Source organism: Meles meles, chromosome 5 (genome assembly GCF_922984935.1).
Source record: "Meles meles chromosome 5, mMelMel3.1 paternal haplotype, whole genome shotgun sequence".
Classification (NCBI taxonomy): Eukaryota; Metazoa; Chordata; class Mammalia; order Carnivora; family Mustelidae; genus Meles; species Meles meles.
In genome coordinates this window covers 130,091,842-130,109,330 of record NC_060070.1, presented here as the reverse complement: position 1 = coordinate 130,109,330, position 17,489 = coordinate 130,091,842, and the positions used below count along the sequence as shown (strand labels likewise).

General features: G+C 46.6%; 2 protein-coding genes across 6 annotated transcripts in view; one reads left to right on the top strand and one right to left on the bottom strand.

Annotated features, from left to right (window-relative positions):
* SLC22A23 (solute carrier family 22 member 23) overlaps positions 1–5,688 on the top strand; it is a 168,280-nt gene extending 162,592 nt beyond the window's left edge. For both annotated transcript variants that reach the window (XM_046006002.1, XM_046006003.1), the window contains one exon: positions 1,101–5,688. In XM_046006002.1, the coding sequence (XP_045861958.1) occupies positions 1,101–1,458 (358 nt within the window). In that variant the 3' untranslated portion in view covers positions 1,459–5,688. The remainder of the gene's footprint in view (positions 1–1,100) is intronic.
* The window catches only part of PSMG4 (proteasome assembly chaperone 4), a 54,670-nt gene that overhangs the window by 32,508 nt on the left and 4,673 nt on the right, over positions 1–17,489 (bottom strand). For 2 of the 4 annotated variants that reach the window (XR_006818388.1, XM_046006004.1), the window contains exon 2: positions 10,269–10,344. Coding sequence is in view for 3 of the 4 variants with exons in the window: in XM_046006004.1 (XP_045861960.1) it covers positions 10,269–10,344 (76 nt within the window). In the remaining variant the exon portion in view is untranslated. Of the gene's footprint in view, positions 1–6,976; positions 7,255–10,268; positions 10,345–17,489 lie in introns of those variants that run through there. The other 2 variants (XM_046006005.1, XM_046006006.1) reach the window with 2 other exon arrangements.

Genomic DNA, 17,489 nt, shown 5'->3' with positions numbered 1-17,489 from the left:
GGCTCCTCGAGAGCCTGCCGCAGGAGCCTTCTGCCTAGGGGCATACAAGAATAAAGGTCTCCTCGCTAAAGGGTGGGGCACAGCTCTTAAGCAACTCCAGAGGAAGGTCTTCTTTAAACTGACCAAGACCCGCATCCCCACACCCTCTGCCCACTGGTGTGTGTCCGCACTCTGACGGGAAGCAGAGAGCTCCACTCCCCCTTCCTTGAGACCAGTCAGCCCTCCCTGGCCTGTGCGTTGTGGGACCATGACTTCCTGTCACGTGAACATCACGGTCCACTTTTCTGCAGTCCAGCACTGCACTGCTTCCCAGAGACCAACAGACACCTTCTCCCCCAAAATACACTTTTATGTCAAAGGAGAGATGTTCGAGCGATGATGGACTTTTTAAATGTTGCGTATCGCCTAATCTCTTTGGGACTCTGGTAGGTTCCCCCAAATGGCAGAGGAGTGGAGATAAATGGCACATGCTGCTCTAGGCTCCCACTCAGTCACAGTACATGGCCTCTGGCACGGTAGCTCAGAGAGGGGACCGCTTCCACTGGTGGTGTGCAGAATGATTTTAGGAAATACACAGGACACAACAATGAATAAGAACTCACAGTGAGAAAAAGTACCATCTTTTGAAGTATCTTCCGGTCTCTCTAGTTCTGGCTGGAGATCTCTGTGAGTGCTGGCAGGTCTGTCTCATCCTCTTTAACCCATTAATCCACCTCCCACCTGCCAACTGACCTGTTTCTAAATGAAGAGCAAACTTGGGGAAATAGTACAGTTTACTAATACTGTGTCATTGCATATTATTTATGGCGAGTGCTTTTCCATTTACAGTAGTATTGTAACACTGCCTTTTGAAATAAAGTAAAAAATGTTGAGCTGGCAAGAGACAATGTTAACTAGAAGTGGTACAAAGATAGCTAAGGTGAAGGTGTTTGGGCTATCCCACAGGTGAGATGCGCTTGGTAGGGGGGGTCCTGCCTGAGCCAGGCCCCCGTCGGCCCCGTGGTCCCACTCGCGTGGCCTCACTCTGGGAGGTCCCGTGCCCCCTTGCGGCAGGCTTGGACCTCGGCCGTTAACCACGTGTGCCTGTGCTCTCCCCATAGGTGCGGCGGGCTGGGGCTGGTGCTGGCCAGCGCGGGCTTTGGCATGCTGACGGCACCCATCATCGACCTGCACAACCAGAAAGGCTACTTCCTGCACCACATAATTTTTGCCTGCTGCACGCTCATCTGCATCATCTGCATCCTCCTGCTGCCGGAGAGCAGGAACCAGAACCTGCCCGAGAACATCTCCAACGGGGAGCACTACACTCGGCAGCCGCTCCTGCCCCACAAGAAGGGGGAGCAGCCCCTCCTGCTCACCAATGCCGAGCTCAAGGACTACTCCGGCCTCCACGATGCGGCCACTGCAGGGGACGGGCTGCCTGAGAATGCCACAGCCAATGGCATGAAGTCCATGTAGCTCTGGGCATGGCCTTCCCTATGGGGGCACTGTGGGCACCGGGGACTTGGGGGCTGTTTGCGCACAGGTTTACAGACCGGGGACCAAACACGTGGCTGGGGGGGCAGGAAAATCAGGTTCTGCTGCTGCTGCCTTGGATTCCAAGACCGTCGACTGGTGTGGGTAAATTCTGTCTTTCCAGAACTTTAAGGATCATGTATGTGAGGAAGCAAACTCTTTGAAAATAACCCTTCAGACTTTCTTTTCTGCCATGAAATGTTTGTATTTATTTTGGTCATTTTTACGAGAAGCACTTTATTCCCTTTCCTCTAACTGATCTCGAAACAGAACCACCTCCTTCGGAAGAGTGACACGGTTGCCAAGGAGGACGCTGTAAGTAGCCAGCACAGCGGCCCTGGAGGTCACACCCGCTCGCCCAGCACCCCACTGCGGAGCCAGGGGTCACTCACTCTGGGCCCACGCCCCGCAAGGCCGCCTGCCTGTGTGCGGACAGACTGACCTGTCATGGAGTGGCTCCATGACTGCATTGTAGACAGAGTGAAATGTAAATGAGTAGGCTTTTGCTAGAGAGTCTGTGTATGGTTTTTAAAGGGTTTTTGTGTGTGTGTGTGTTTATGAGGTAAGAGCTTCTGTTCCATGTGCTGGAGGAAAGCAGCTCCCAAATATCATTAAAACCAGCTTAGTCTTTCCTTCGAGATCATCCTTTTGTACTTGACGCTGGAAGCTCCTTGGGGAAAAGTGTAAACATTTCACCAGAAATCTTAAGTAACGAGTGGTACTAAGGCCACAGTTTGTCAACATGGGTTCGCCTGGCCGAGCTCACCACAAGCAAAGGTGTGGAGAGGTGAGGCACGGTAACGTCAGTAATACTCCTTCCCGGGTTTAGCTCCAGCAGGAAAGTCCCCTCCGTCACACTCGGCTTCCTCGCCAGCACAACCTGAACATGAGGCAACTTTCTGAACTGAAAACCAATAGGAAACTGACATAGACCACTGAGGCAAGCCCACAGGAGCGAGGGGTGCTCTCCAGGACACGGCCCGTCACCCACATCTCGAGCACACGCCGCGTAGAAATCACCAGCCTGGATAACTGTCAGCTCTCACTGACTTCACACTGACAGACTGCAAAGCCTGTGGGAGCCACTCCCCCATGCAGCCCTGCCTTTTGCCTGCTTCCTGCTTCCTGTCACTTCTGTCAGCACAGAGTGGGGCTCAGGGCGAGGAGTGGGACTCTCACAGGTGAGTCCACCTGACCTCCGACCTCTCCAAGCATCAAGACCAGTTGAGAGAAAGCAATAACTCACCAAAGTTCAACACCCACCCCGCCCCCAACAGCCAAGGGTTTTCTTTGTGTTCCTCATTGCGTCCCAGACAGTGAAGGCTTCGTCCTGCCTTTCCAGGTCAGACTTTCTGCGCCTATCTGAGGGGCGCGTCATGGGAGACTTGGAGGTCCTCCTCAAGGACACCCGGGGGTCACGAACAAACAAGCTTCATTGGTGCAGGTAGGCGCTGCCTTGTAGCAACACAGGCACCCGATTTTTTGGACAGCCTGGTTTCTTTCTAGAATTGTCCACCTCCACACTTTGTGACACATGTCTTTGCTGTGAGCTGTGTTCTTCCTGGGAAATTGTGGTCTTGAGTCTGTGCAGCAGTTAGGTGACTTCCAACGGACAGCTGCTAGAACTCAAAAGGGGCAGGAAAGAGGCTGACGAAACTTCCCTTTCTCCCCGTCCAGCTTTCCAACTGGTCTGTTCGCAGTCCACCCACCAGCCTCTTCCAAAACTGCTAGACCCCAGTACGAGCCTACTGATGGGATGAAAACAGTGTGAGGAGGTGAGCAAACTTGCAGGCATGCATGATTCCAGGGAGTAAACTGCATTATCTGTTTCATCACTGGTGCCTGGGAACGAAGGCCGCCTGGCAGTCTCTCCCCAGCTCCACCTGCTCCAAGCCCAGCTCACCCGCACCTCCCTTCATCTCTTTTAAGTCACTTTCATTCCATGTTTCAATGTTAGTCTGCCTTCACCTTAATTTGAGATCTTTCTTTACATCTCTGCAGCCTTCATGTGCCAAACTTGTGGGAATACCGTTTGCCTTTTTCAGAGTACTTATTACAAAGCCACCGTGCGGCAAGACCCAGTATGTGCAGGCCACTGAGCGGGTGGGGAAGTGGGGAAGGAGCCTGCGTGGCCCCCGGGGCCACACCTGGCCAGGTATATGTCTGCATCCCTCACCCCAGGGCCAGGACAGCCCACTTGCTGTCCTCCAGGACTTGGGCATGTTCGCTCGCCGTCTGCACGGACCTTCTGTGAGAACCATCCCAAAGCTGTCGAGTGCCGTCAGTCATCTCTAGCCAGGAAGGCAGAGGCGAGGCACGGCGCATACAAAGTCCTGTTCCTCGGTCTCTGATCTCCACGTGACGAGACAACTGTAAAGACCAGTCCAGAGGAGACAGCTGTCAACCCTGTCACTTCAGTGATCCGGACTAGAAGAGAAGCTGGCTATGAGGGCTGGGCTCTTGGGACCAAAGTCTAGCAGATGTGAACATGGCTGACTCACCAACAATCAGCAATGTCTCAACAAAGAGGTCCCACAACTCTTCTCTCCCAGCAGCCACAGGCTTAGGCTGAGCTCCTGTTCTGTTGCTGGTTTGGCTTCGGGATACCTGAAGCTCTTAAGGAATGAACACCTTTATGAGATGTGGAGCAGGAAAGGTTCCATGTGGGCTGAGCTCAGGGCGATCCCATACCAAGTGAGCGAGGCAGCAGGGGCCCCCCAGAGTCTGAGCCGTCCGCACCTGCCCTGCTTGGCACGGGAGGGGGCTGCGGCCACCAGCTCCCTGGCGCAGGTCAGTAATGCATGGACTCCTCAGTCCTCTTTCCTTCGTGCTTAGTGAGGAAACACTTCTCAGGCACCTGCTACTTCAAGTCCGCCTTCCCCACCACCTCTACCCCCAGCTGCCCGGGGAGACATCCCAAGGTACGTGCTCCAGCTTCCTCCTCCGCCACCCACTCCTGCACCCTGCTATCCTACAGGGAGCTGTGATCCCCTTCCAATAAGTTATGCACAAATGTGAACACCTGAGACAGGGCTGGATACTTCATTTTGTTCTCTTCCAGAAGTCAGCAGTAACACCACATACCCGAAACGTTAGCGCCCCAGACAAATAAACTGTTTTAAGCGCTTTATTTTCTAAAAGAGTAATATCACATGCGACTAGGGGAAGGGGGCTGGTAGGTTTGTTTGGCCACAGAAGAGAAAGAGAGCAAAACTAAACCTCATAAAGGAAGTAACTGCACTCAAACATGACCACTTCCTAGAGCCAAACAAGAAATGACTGAAGTGCCATTAAATGACCCGTGTGACCACTGCATCGCCCGGCCCCTAAGTGGCGCGCGGGTGCACAGCACGTGCTGGGGGAGCCCACACTTCAACTTTTAAAGAACACCTCACTTCAATGTATTGTGTGTTTTGGAAAAGCAGTACAGTGTGTTACGTGTAGTGGGGAATACTTCCCTCCTTCTGTCCTCTCGGCAACCCCCACATCTGAGGTTTCTGTGTAAGAACCGTGTTACTGTACGTGTCGACCGGGGTTCCTCTGGAGGTGCTCATTCATAGCACAAGCCTAAACTGAGTTCTGAACTGTCGTTCAAAGCTAAACGTCTGCATGATGTCACATCTGTTGTACCTTTGGGGAAAATTTGTATGTAAATGTACAGAAATAAAAAATGTTGCCCCATTAACAAATTTCCACTGGAATGTCTTCCCTACCTCATCTGATGGTATCCAATGAAGGGCATTTCACAACCATTGACTACAAGTAATAAAAACTCTACCTGTTTATGCAGCTCTCACTGTCCCTACTTCAGCGCCTCTGTAAACCGAGTCTTTGCTCTCACCCCGAGGGGACAGTGGGCGGCCTCTCACCTCGCTTGCAGGGTCCTAATCTTAAAGGCAGGCAGAGGCAGAGGTCAGACTGCATGCAAACTGTTCCCTTAGTGATGTTCTCAGACCACCTGAGAAGCAAGGGCCATCAGCAAACTGCAGAGTTCTTTCCTCGTGTGTACTGATGTCCTGCTAACTCATGGCCTGATGGTTCCTAGAGAGGTCAAGAGAGGACTCTCTTACACTGTGATTCTGTGAGGAAGTTCTGATAACCCAAAACTCTCTTCTTTAATGTAGTATTTTTTAACAAGAAAACACTATTTCTTTAATAAAGTATTTATACCAAACTCTTCTCTCCATAGCCCTGATTTTGTTTTCCTTACTCTTCTTAGAGAGATGCCCACTGTGCTTCCAAGCTATGACTGTGGTGGCCGCAGCCTGAGGTCAGCACAGGAAGTCTGTAAAGGAGGCAAGCGTCTCGAACCTCAGACTTGCTCCTCATAAGTGCCCTTATGTCTTGACCCAAGTGTAACCACCCCGGGCTGCCTACCACGGGCTCCAGACAAGGCTTATGCCATTGCATGAAACCTGTTACAGGGCTCTAAACAATCCACCACCAGATGGGCCTTGAAGATTAGAAAGTTCTTTGCCAGTGGTCCTCAACCTCGCCTGTACCGGGCAGCACACGGGGAGCTCTCCAAATCTGCCAAAGCCTGGGCACTAGCCCCTCTGAGTCTCTGGGGAAGGGCCAGGCATGGGCAATCTGTGAAGGCCACCCTCAGGGATTCGAACGTGAAGCCCGAGTTTGGAGCCCCTAGCCCATGACATACTGGCTTTTGGGAAGGAGTGTGAAAGAAAATGTGTAGCATGTGGAACTAGAGATTGGAACCCACTACAAGTGGTAGGCAGAAAAAGGCTAAGGTAACCAAAGCAGATGCTTGGGACTTTGGAGAAAAGAAAGACAATGGTAGCAAGATGAGCAAGGAGGAGTTAAAGCACTGGGACTCATAACAATGAAGTAGAGAAATACCATAACTGACGCTGAATTGCCATGCCGCATACCCCTTCTGCGAAGCATGTATATATGTAACAATAATAACCTAAAAATAATAACCCAGCAAGGCAGAGATTATTCCCAATTTACAGGTGAGGAAACAGAGAAGGTAGAGACTTCACCAAGTCCATAAATCCAGTGAGCAGTGTGGAGCGGTGCTCAAACCCAAGCCCAAGGGAGCACACAGCAGCAACAGCGGTGAACAGCCGTGCCAGGGAAGGGCTCGGCCGGAATGGGACGGGAAGAAGATAACCTGACACATATTTTATAGACTCAGTACCTTACTTCTAATCGGGAGTGTACACAGCAGAATCATGACTAATTTACCTCTTTCCTACATTATCAGATTAGCCCTCTTGCAGTCCCAACAAAATCCCATTTTAACACCTGTTTCCTATTGCTGAGCGGACACACACACACACACACACACACACACACACACACGCCTGCCATTTTGCTCTTCTCCTTCCCCAGGCTGGTGGATTGCAGCTTTCTGGCCCACACTCTGGTGAGCGGAAGAAGGAAAGTTAGATTAAGATTTAAAAACAAAATGTAAACACATTAACCTAATGACAAACAGTGAAATTCAATCCCTTTATTTCAATGTATATTGTACATAAGTTACAAATCCTCACTTCTGCCACTCTGCTAGAACTTTTCCGGAAAAGCCTCCATTTCTTCCTTGATCCTGTTTTCTACCAGTAATGCGAAGTTACTGTCTGTGTTTTGAAGGTTATAGCTGACAAACACCTGTTTCTTGGTCTTCCTGGCTAAAAAGACAAAACACATCAGCACAGAAGTGACTGAAAGGCCTGGAGGTTGTGTGTGCATCACATGTCCCTGACAGTGGAACCGTGCCTGGGGAAAGAGAATGGGGTCACAAGGGGAGAAGAAGGTTCTGGTGTTTAATGCTCCGCACTGGCAGTGGCTGCAAATGCAGACCACAGTCACGCAGACCCCCTCCCACTGGTTCTGCAAGCGCGGCCCCAGTCAGCTACAGCATCTGGAACTTGTCAAAGACTTGGATTCCCGGGCCCCACCCCAGACCAGCTGAGCTAGAGAGGCCGAGGGCAGAGCCAGAGATGCACAAGCCCTCAGGAGACCCATGCCCTAACAGTGGAATGCTGCTGTTCTGCCTAAGAAGTTGGCTTGCTTTGTTTTTTGTTTTGTTTTGTTTTTTACTTTTTTAAAATAGAGATAAAAGTAATTAAAATAAAATATTTAAGTTCTCCTTCAGTAACACCCTCTCTACCAACTCCACTCCCTTCCCAGAGATAATCCTACATGTCTGTACATTCACATTTGGATAACACACATGCATATATGTCTATACGTGTGCACACACAAACATATGATTTTCAATTTCATGATGGAGACATGTGTTAGCCCCTCTCTACGGAACCAATGATAGTTGAAGTGCACTGCTCCACTACAAAAATCAAGCCCAGTCACATGTCCAGAATCATAACACATATCGGGCAGGAAGCCTGAAACCAGTTCAATACTGACCACACCAGTGCTGGGGCCTCCCCCCTTGGACTCCCCCTACACACAGGGCCAGTGCGAACACCCACATCCCGACAGACATCAGATGACCACGCCAGCCCTGTCATATGATGAGGTGAGGAGAGGGGAGGCTGGCACAGCCAAGTCACAGCCTGCTCAGTCTACTGTCGTCCAGTGGCAGGAAATTCCTTGTTCCCAGGGAGAGGCCACTCTGATTCCAATCACTCTACTTGCTAAGACAGAATCTTCAGGGAGCAAAACCAGGCCTGCCTGCACCATCCACCCAGCAGACCCAGCTCTGCCCTCCAAGTCGCACTGAGTAAGGGCGCCCCATGCACACCAAAGCCCTCCAGTGCTTCTGGGGTTACTCTGAACCCACGAGGTCTCTTTTCCTACTTCCTATTATCCCCCATGTAAGATACTGTTTCAGGACACCTCTCTTCCCTTTACCCCTCTAGACAAGTGATGCATTTTCAACTGCAGGGTCCTGACCTAAGCTCAAGAGGACCAGCACAGGACAGGGCGGCGCTGGATGGCTCCTTCATGATCCCAGCACCCATCCATCCCCAGTCCCTTTGGCACTGCCAGCAGCCACATCACACCACTGACTTTTCCAGCCTTTTCCATGTGCTCGTCCTTGCTGGGGAATAGCTAAGGGCTGCCAGGTTTTGCTGATACAGGCAAGAGACAACCCTTCATTAATAGCTGAGTTTAATAAGTTAGTGAGGACATATTTTTTTGTCTAGGTTCTGATTCAATTTATACAGGTTATAAGCAATAGACGTAAACCACACAAGAAAAATATTAATAAAAAAATCATTTGCACAAAACAAACAAAAAAAACCCCCAAAAATACAAAGAACAAAACAAAAAAATACAAACTAGTTTGGCATATACAAAGTGCTGTAGGCTTCCTTTGCAAGGACACCTGTGAGCCCATCTTACTTTATTGGCATAAACAATTTATTCGTGGCACAGCAAACAAGCTCCCACCAGCCTTCTCTAGCAGAATCTGTCTCCTGCCCTGCGGCGATGCCCCCCGTTGCTCAGCTCTATAAACATAAGCACACCCGTGCCTCCCCTTGACCAGATAGAGTGTGACACAGTATGTCAGCCCTTCAACACTGGCCGATGCCAAGGAGCAAAGGGGCATCTCATCTTCAACCTCCTTTCACGTGGCCCAGAAAACAGATAACAACATCAACATAGGAAATGGTAACACCTGGGAATCTGGGGGAAGGCAAGCAGGAATTCCCTGTATCTTTGCTGCAGATTTTCTGTAAATTTGCAACGACTTCCTAATAAGATTACCTAAGTAACTTGCTCATTGGCTGACTAGCACACACTAGTTACCAGCCAGGTTTCTCTAACTCCAGCCTAGAGAAACAGGACAGCGGGTGCTCCTGTAACACCACAGCTGCCCATGACGTCTGCACCCTCCGCACGCAGGCAACTCCGAGCAGCAGGTCTAGAAAGACCCACCCTCACCTGGGCCACCACACCCCTGCCCCCCTCCACTGTGCGGCCACGCTGGTCACTCGGGGGCTGCCCGGAGTGACTGGCATAGAAACGCCCACCGAGCAGGAGTCAGGCAGACAGAATGGTCGGCACCACCCAATTACCCACTCCCCAACACTAGGGGGATTAAAAAATCCTCCTCCGCCTCCACCTCCAGCGCCGGGCACGTCCAGGGCACCTGCAGGGAGCACTGGCGCACACAAAGACGGAGGAGGAGACAGACGCTGCCCCGCCGTCCCATGTCCCCGGGCGCCCTGCACACCGGCAGGAGCAGGACCCAGCCGTCCTCACCTGAACCACTCAGCTAGTCTCAGGAAGCATGTGTCCAGGGCATGAGAGAGGGTGGAGCCTTCAACCTCCCTCTCTTGCTTATCACTCTCTCAGCCGCACTCAGGCCAGGCCCGTCTACCCTCTCGCCAGCTCTGCATGACACCGCCCAAAGAGTGAAGGCCAGCCCCCCCTGCGCCGTGCTGGCACCCGCTCCACAGGCTCGGCTGCATCACCAGGAGGCAACCCCGAGCCCCTGCCTGAGGGTTACTGCAGGCATCACTCTCTCTCTCCTCCCATGAGGACGTAATGTGCTTACAGGAGACAACTAAGCCACCTTGTCACCCGCCGGCCTGGACCGCAGCCAAGGCAGGACGTGGGAGCCCCTTGGGAACATGCTGGCCAACACAGTGGTCAGGGACACGGGCACAGACAAGCCCTCCTTAAAGAAGACCCAACATCAAAGCCTGTGCTGCTCTCTCCGTATGAGGATGCTTTCCTTCTGAAGGGCCTGGCCTCGTGGTTCCACGGAACAGCGAGCTCCCTGTCCCGCTGCTGCCGCCGCCACCACAGGTACATACCTAAGCGCTGCGCAAGGCCAGTGGAGGTGGTGTCAGAAGTGTCTCCGAGGAGGGAGGTAGACACGGGGATGGAATCCTAAAAGGGAAACAAACAACACAACGCTGCTTTCCCAAGGTTTCAGCCAAGCTTCTGTGGCCACAGATTCCTCCTGAGGGTGGCAGTGGCAGGTTCTGGGGCACATTTCCCGACAGAAGGAAGCTCTGGCATCTTCTGACCATCAGGTAGGCTGACCCTCTGCTACATGAGTTGGACAGCGGGACAGACGAACAGCAGTCACAAAAGCTGGCATCACAGTGCTGACAGCAAGTTCTGAGACGTATTTCATATAAAAGGCTTAGTTTAGTGTTGGAAACTCTAAAGCATGCTGAAGGGCCACATTACAACCAAGAGGGAAGCAAACAAGATCATTAAGGGCACAGCAGCGAGAAGGCTAATCACAGAGTCTGGGTGCCAAGTGCCTCTGGGTCCCTCTCACCCCCAAGTTAGCCAACAGCCCAGAGGGCAGGATGCCTATCTCATCTGAGCCTGTAAGAGAACACACAGCTCCATTCCCCTGAAGGGGTCTGGGCTCTGCCAGGTGAACAAGCGCCCCATGACTTTGCAGAAGGGCACCAGCTAGAGGTGTCCAAATAAAGAAAATAGGAACAGAATATGTTTAACCAATCCTTATTTCAGATAAGCAATAAAACTAAAAAATAAATGTGGCCCTTCTGAAATATAGAAGAAATCTGACCTCCAATTACTATGGAAGTAATCTTCCTTACCATTAAAATTCCTAGCTTCAAAGAAAAAACTCACTAGCCTAAAATATGGTCAAAATTACTTTTCTAACATACGAGCCTTCAAAAAGAAATAGCACTTAGTAGAGTCAAGTACAGAGCACTCAGCACTCAGAATAGAGTCAAGAATTTTTTTTGCCTTTCACTCTCTTTTTTAAATTAATTTTCCTTTTTAATTTAAATTTTAGTTAACATTCAGAGCAATACTGGTTTCAAAAGAATTTAGTGATTCATCATTTACATACAACACCCAATGCTCACCACAACATGTGCCTTCCTTAATGCCCTTCACCCATCTAGCCCATCCCCCACCGACCTCTTTCTAGCAACCCTGTTTTTTCTCTGTCATTAAGAGTCCTTTATGGTTTATTTCCTTTCTCCTTTTCCCCCCTTCCATAATGTATGTTCATCTGTTTTCTTTCATAAATTCCACCTATGCATGATATCATATGATATTTGCCTTTCTCTGACTGACTCATTTCACTCAGCATGATACGCTCTAGTTCCACCCAGGTCATTGCAAATGCCAAGATTTCATTCTTTTTGATGGCTGAGTAATATTCCATTGCATGTACCGCATCTTCTTTGTGGATGAGTGGATGAGTATATCCACTCACCCGTCGATGGACATTTGGGTTCTCCACAGTTTGCTATTGTTGATAATGCTGCAATAAACATCGGGGGGCATATACCCCTTTGAATCTATGTTGCTAGTAGTACCTCTGCTAGTGCGATTGCTGGGCTATAGGGTAGCTTGATTTTTAACTTTTTGAGAACCTCCATATTGTTCTCTACAGTAGCTGCACCAGTTTGCATTCCCACCAGCAATGTAAGAGGGTTTCCCTTTCTACACATCCTCGCCATCACCTGTTGTTTCTTGTCTTCTTAATTTTAGCCATTCTGATAAGTGTGAGGTGGTATCTCATCATGGTTTTGATTTGTATTTCCTTGATGATAAGTGACCTTGAGCATCTTTTCACGTGTCTCTTAGCCATCTGGACATCTTCTTTGGAAAAATGTCTATCTGTGTATTTTGCCCATTTCTTAACTGGATTACTTATTTTTTGGGGTGTTGAGTTTGATAAATTCCTTATAGATTCTGCATACTAACTCTTTATCAGAGATATCATTTGCAAATATCTTCTCCCATTCCATAGACTGCCTTTTAGTTTTGACTGTTTCTTTTGCAGTGCAGAAGCTTTGTATCTTGATAAAGTCCCAAAAGTTTATTTTCACTTTTGTCTCACCTGCCTCCAGCAATGTTTCTGGTAAGAAGTTGCTATGGCCAAGGTCAAAGAGGTTGCTGCCTGTGTTCTCCTCTAGGATGCTGATGGGTTCCTATCTCACATTTAGGTCTTTCATCCATTTTGAATTTATTTTGTGTATGGGGTGAGAAAGTGGTCTGCTTTCACTCTTCTGTGTGCTGCTATCCAGTTTTCCCTATACCATTTGTTAAAGAGACTGTCTTTTCTCCATTGGATATTCTTTCTTGCTTTGTAGAAGATTAGTTGACCATATAGTCGTGGGTCCATTTCTGGGTTCTCTATTCTGTTACATTGATCTATTGGACTGTTTTTGCCCCAATACCATACTGTCTGATGATTACAGCTTTGAAATAGAACTTGAAGTCTGGAATTGTGATGTCTCCAGTTTATTTTTATTTTTCAGTATTGCTTTGGCTGTTTGAGGTCTTTTGTGGTTCCATACAAATTTTACAAATGCTTATTCTAGCTGTGAAAAATGCTGGTGGTATTTTGATAGGGACTGCATTACTGTGTAGTATAGATATTTTAATAATGTTTGTTCTTCTAATCCATGAGCACGGAACATTTTCCATTTCTTTGTGTCCTCTTCAATTTCTTTCGTCAAGTGTTCTACAGTTTCCAGAGTACAGATCTTTTACTTCCTTAGTTAGGTTTGTTCATAGGTATCTTATTGGTTTTGGTGCAATTGTAAATGGGATCGATTCCCTGAATTCTTTTGCTGCTGCTTCATCATTGGTGTTTAGAAATTCAACAGATTTCTCCACAGTCATTTTATATTCTGCAACTTTGCTGAATTCATGTATCAGTTCTACCGATTTTTTGGTGGCGTCTTTCACATTTCATTTCATTTTCACATTTCATGTTGTCTCCAAATAGGCAAAGTTTGACTTCTTCCTTTCTGGTATGGATGTCTTTAATTTCTTTTTGTTGTCTCATTGCTGAGGCTAAGACTTCCAGTACTATGTTAAACAGTAATGGTGTGAGCAGCCATCCTTGTCTTGTGCTGACCATAGAGAAAGGCTCTCAATTTTTCCCCTTTGAGGAGGATATTAGCTGTGGGTCCTTTGTATATGGCCTTTATAATGTTAAGGTATGTTCCATCTATCCCTACTTTGTTGAGGGTTTTTATCAAGAACGGATGCTGTATTTTGTCAAACGCTTCTTCTGCATCTACTGACAGAATCTTGTTCTTTGACAGGTTCTTTTTCTTTCTTTTATTAATGTGGTGTATCACATTGATTGATCTGCATATACTGAACCACCCCTATAGCCCAAGAATAAATCCCACTTGATCATGGTGAATAATTCTTTTAATGTACTGCTGAATTCAATTTGCTAGTATTTTGTTGAGAATTTTTGCATCCGTGTTCATCAAGGATATTGGCCTGTAATTCTTTTTAGTAGGGTTTGTCTGGTTTTGGAATCGGGGTAATGCTGGCTTTCTAGAATGAGTTCGGAAGTTTCCCTTCCATTTCTATTTTTTTTTTTTTTTTGAACAATCTGAAGAACAGGTATTACTCTTCTTCTTTAAATGTTTAGTAAAATTCCCCTGGGAAGCCACCTGGCCCAGGACTTTTGTTTGCTGGGAGATTTTTTTATTATTGAATCAATTTCTTTGCTGGTTATGGGTCTGTTCAAATTTTCTATTTCTTTCTGTTTCAGTTTTGATAGTCTGTAACTTTCTAGGAAACTGTCCATTTCTTTCAGATTTCCCAATTCATTGGCATATAATTTTTCATAGTACTCTCTCATAACCGTTTGTACTTCCATTGTGTTGGTTGTGATCTCTCCTCTTTCATTTGTGATCGTATCTCTTTGGGTCCCTTCTTCTCTTTTTTGATAAATCCAGCTATGAGTTTATCAATTTTATTAATTCCTTTAAAGAACCAGCTTTTGGTTTCATCAATCTGTTCTAGTGGGGGATTTTTGTTTCTATATCATTTATTTCTGCTCTAATCTTTATTATTTCCCTTCTTCTGCCGGCTTTAGGCTTTATTTGCTGTTCCTTTTCTAGGTACTTCAGGTGTAAGGTTAAGTTGCGTACTTAAGACTTTTCTTGAGATAGCCCCATATTGCAATATACTCCCTTTTCAGGACGGCCTTTGCTACATCTCAAAGGTGCTGGACTGTCATGTTTTGATTTTCATTTGCTTTCATGCATTTTTTTTTATGTCGTCTTTAATTTCCTTGTTAACCCATTCATTCTTTAGTAGGATGCTCTTTAGACTCCATGTATTTGGGATGTTTCCAAGTTTTTTCTTATAGCCGACTTCAAGTTTCAAAGAGTTGTGTGGACTGAAGATATACATGGTATAATCTCGATCTTTTTGTACTTGCTGAGGGCTGATTTGTGACCCCATATGTGATCTATTCTGGAGCATGTTCCATGTGCACTCAAAAAAAAAAAAAATGTCTATTCTGCTGCATTAGGATGAAATGTTCTGGATACATCCTTTAAGTTCATCTGGTCCAGTGTATGACTCAAAACCACTGTTTCCTTGTTGATTTTCTGCTTAGATGATCTGTCCACTGCTGTGAATAGGGTGTTAAAGTCCCCTTCTATTATATTATTACTAATGAATTTATGTTTATTATAAACTGATTTGTATATTTGGCACTCCCAAGTTGGGGGCATAAATATTTACAACTGTCAGATCTTCTTGATGAACAGACCCTTAATTATGATACAATGCACTTTTTATCTCTTGTTAAGAGATAAAATCTCTTTAATCTAGTTTTTCTAATATAAGTATGGCTACCATGGCTTTCTTTTGACGTCCATTAGCATGATAGATGGTTATCCATCCCCTCACTTTCAATCTGCAGGTGTCTTTAGGTTTAAAATGAGTGTCTCATAGGCAACAGACAGATGGATCTCGTTGTTTTGTTTTTTTAATCTACTTTCATACCCTGTGTCTTGATTGAAGCATCTAGTCCATTTACATTCAGAGTGATTACTGAAAGATATGAATTTAGTGCCACTGTGTAACCTGTAGAGCTGGTGTTTCTGGTGATGTTCTCTGGTCCTTTCTAGTCTTTGTTGCTTTTGGTCTTTTTTCCTCCACTTAAAGAGTCCCCTTTAAAATTTCTTACAGGGCTGGTTAAGTGGTCACGAACTTCTTTAGTTTTTGTTTGTATAGGAAACTCTGTATCCTATTCTGAATGACAGCTTTGACAGACTGAATTCTTGGCTGCACATTTTTCCCCATTCAGCACAGTGAAGATCTCCTACCACTCTCTTATGGCCTACCAAGTTTCTGTGGGCAGATATGCTGCGAATCTGATGTTTTCCTTTTTAAGTTAAGGATTTTTTTTCCCCTTGCTGCTTTCAGGATTCTTTCCTTGTCTTGTATTTTGTGAGTCTGACTATGATATGCTTTGTTGATGGGTTGGCTTTTGTTGAATTTAATGGGCGATCTCTGTGCTTCTCAGATTTTGATGTCTGTTCTTCCCCAGTTTAGGGAATTTTAGCTATAATATGTTCAAATAAACCTTCTATATCTTTTTCTCTCCATCTTCTGGGACTCCCATGATACAAACATTACTACGTTTTAATAAGTCACTGACTTCCCTAAGTCTACCTTCATGATCCATTACTTTTGTTCCCCTCTTCTTTTCAGTTTCATTATTTTCCATAATTTGATCTTCTATATCACTAAATTTGCTCCTCTACTTTGTCCATCCTCAGTTTTATGGCTTCCATTAGGATTGCATCTTTTGTTATACCATTTTTAATTTTGGCCTGACTAGCTTTAAGTTCTTTTATCTCTGCAATAAGAGATTCTCTTGTGTCTTTCATGCATTTTTCAAGCCCAGCTAGTATCTTTATGATCACTGTTTTAAATTCTAGCTCAGACATCTCACTTATATCTACATTTATTAAATCCCTGGTTGTGAGTTCTATTTCTTTCTCTTTCTTCTGGGGTGAATTTTTGCATCTTGTCATTTTGTCCAGAAAAGAAAAGAAGACAGAAAAAACAAATAAATAAAAGAACAAAAAACACAGAAGAAATACCCAAAAAGAAAAGTAGATCTTGGGTGTGTTTTGGTCTGCTTGTTAAAAGAATCTAGATTCAAATATTTAAAACTAAATTAATAGGGGCACCTGGGTGGCTCAGTGGGTTAAAGCCTCTGCCTTTGGCTCAGGTCATGATTCCAGGGTCCTGGGATCGAGCCCCACATCGGGCTCTCTGCTCCGCAGGGAGCCTGCTCCTCCTCTCTCTCTGCCTGCCTCTCTGCCTAGTTGTGATTTCTCTCTGTCAAATAAATAAAATATTAAAAAAATTTTTTTTTAAACTAAATTAATAAAATCAAAACAAAAAAATAAAAAATATATTAAAATACATATAAGTTAAAAAATAATTTAAAAAGAACAGAAAAAAGAAAATAAATGAGTAATAAAAAAAATAAAGAATAAAAGGAAAAAGGAAGCTAGATCCTACTTCCCCTAGCACTGAAGCTTTGCAGTACTCTATGATTAGTAGACTTGGTATCAGCCAGTTGTTTGTGCTGGTCTTCTGGGGGTAGGGACCTGCTGGGCTGATTCTCAGGTGGCTTGCCCTAGTGGAAATGGGGCACCTGGACACAAGAAAGCAAGACAGTGTAAGCAGACCAGCCTCCACTAGGTGGTGCATTTTGCTCCCTGAAGGCTTTCCTTCAGGGCAGGATGAATATGGCAGTGACCCACACACTAGCCCTGGAGCCAAAAGTTCACACCCCCACTCTTCACTGAGCCCTCACGGAAGAGCAATCAATCACCCCTCATGTATCTAGTTTCCATCAGAACCCGGCATTCACCCTGCCTGTATCCAGGCTTTTTTTTATCTCAGGCACATGACTTAGTTTCAAAACTAAATATTAGGGACCCCCATGGCATGGACCCACCCTGTTTCTCTCGGGGAGTGTCCCCCCACGCTTTTGCCATCTGCCGCCCATCCCAGGAAAGCAGTCTCACCACCGCACAGCAGTTTGCAGTTTAGAGCAAAACAGCAGGAAGCCAGAACCAAGGCCTGCTGCTCTCAGCTAGCATCCCCCCTCCTCTGCCAGGAAACAGCACAGCACCTTGGCACCACCCAATCCTCCTGCAACCCAGGGAATCCTCAGACCACCCTGTCACTCCTGGCACTCTGCCCTGCTTCACCACCTGAGCACCTTTTAGCAAGAGACATGACCCACA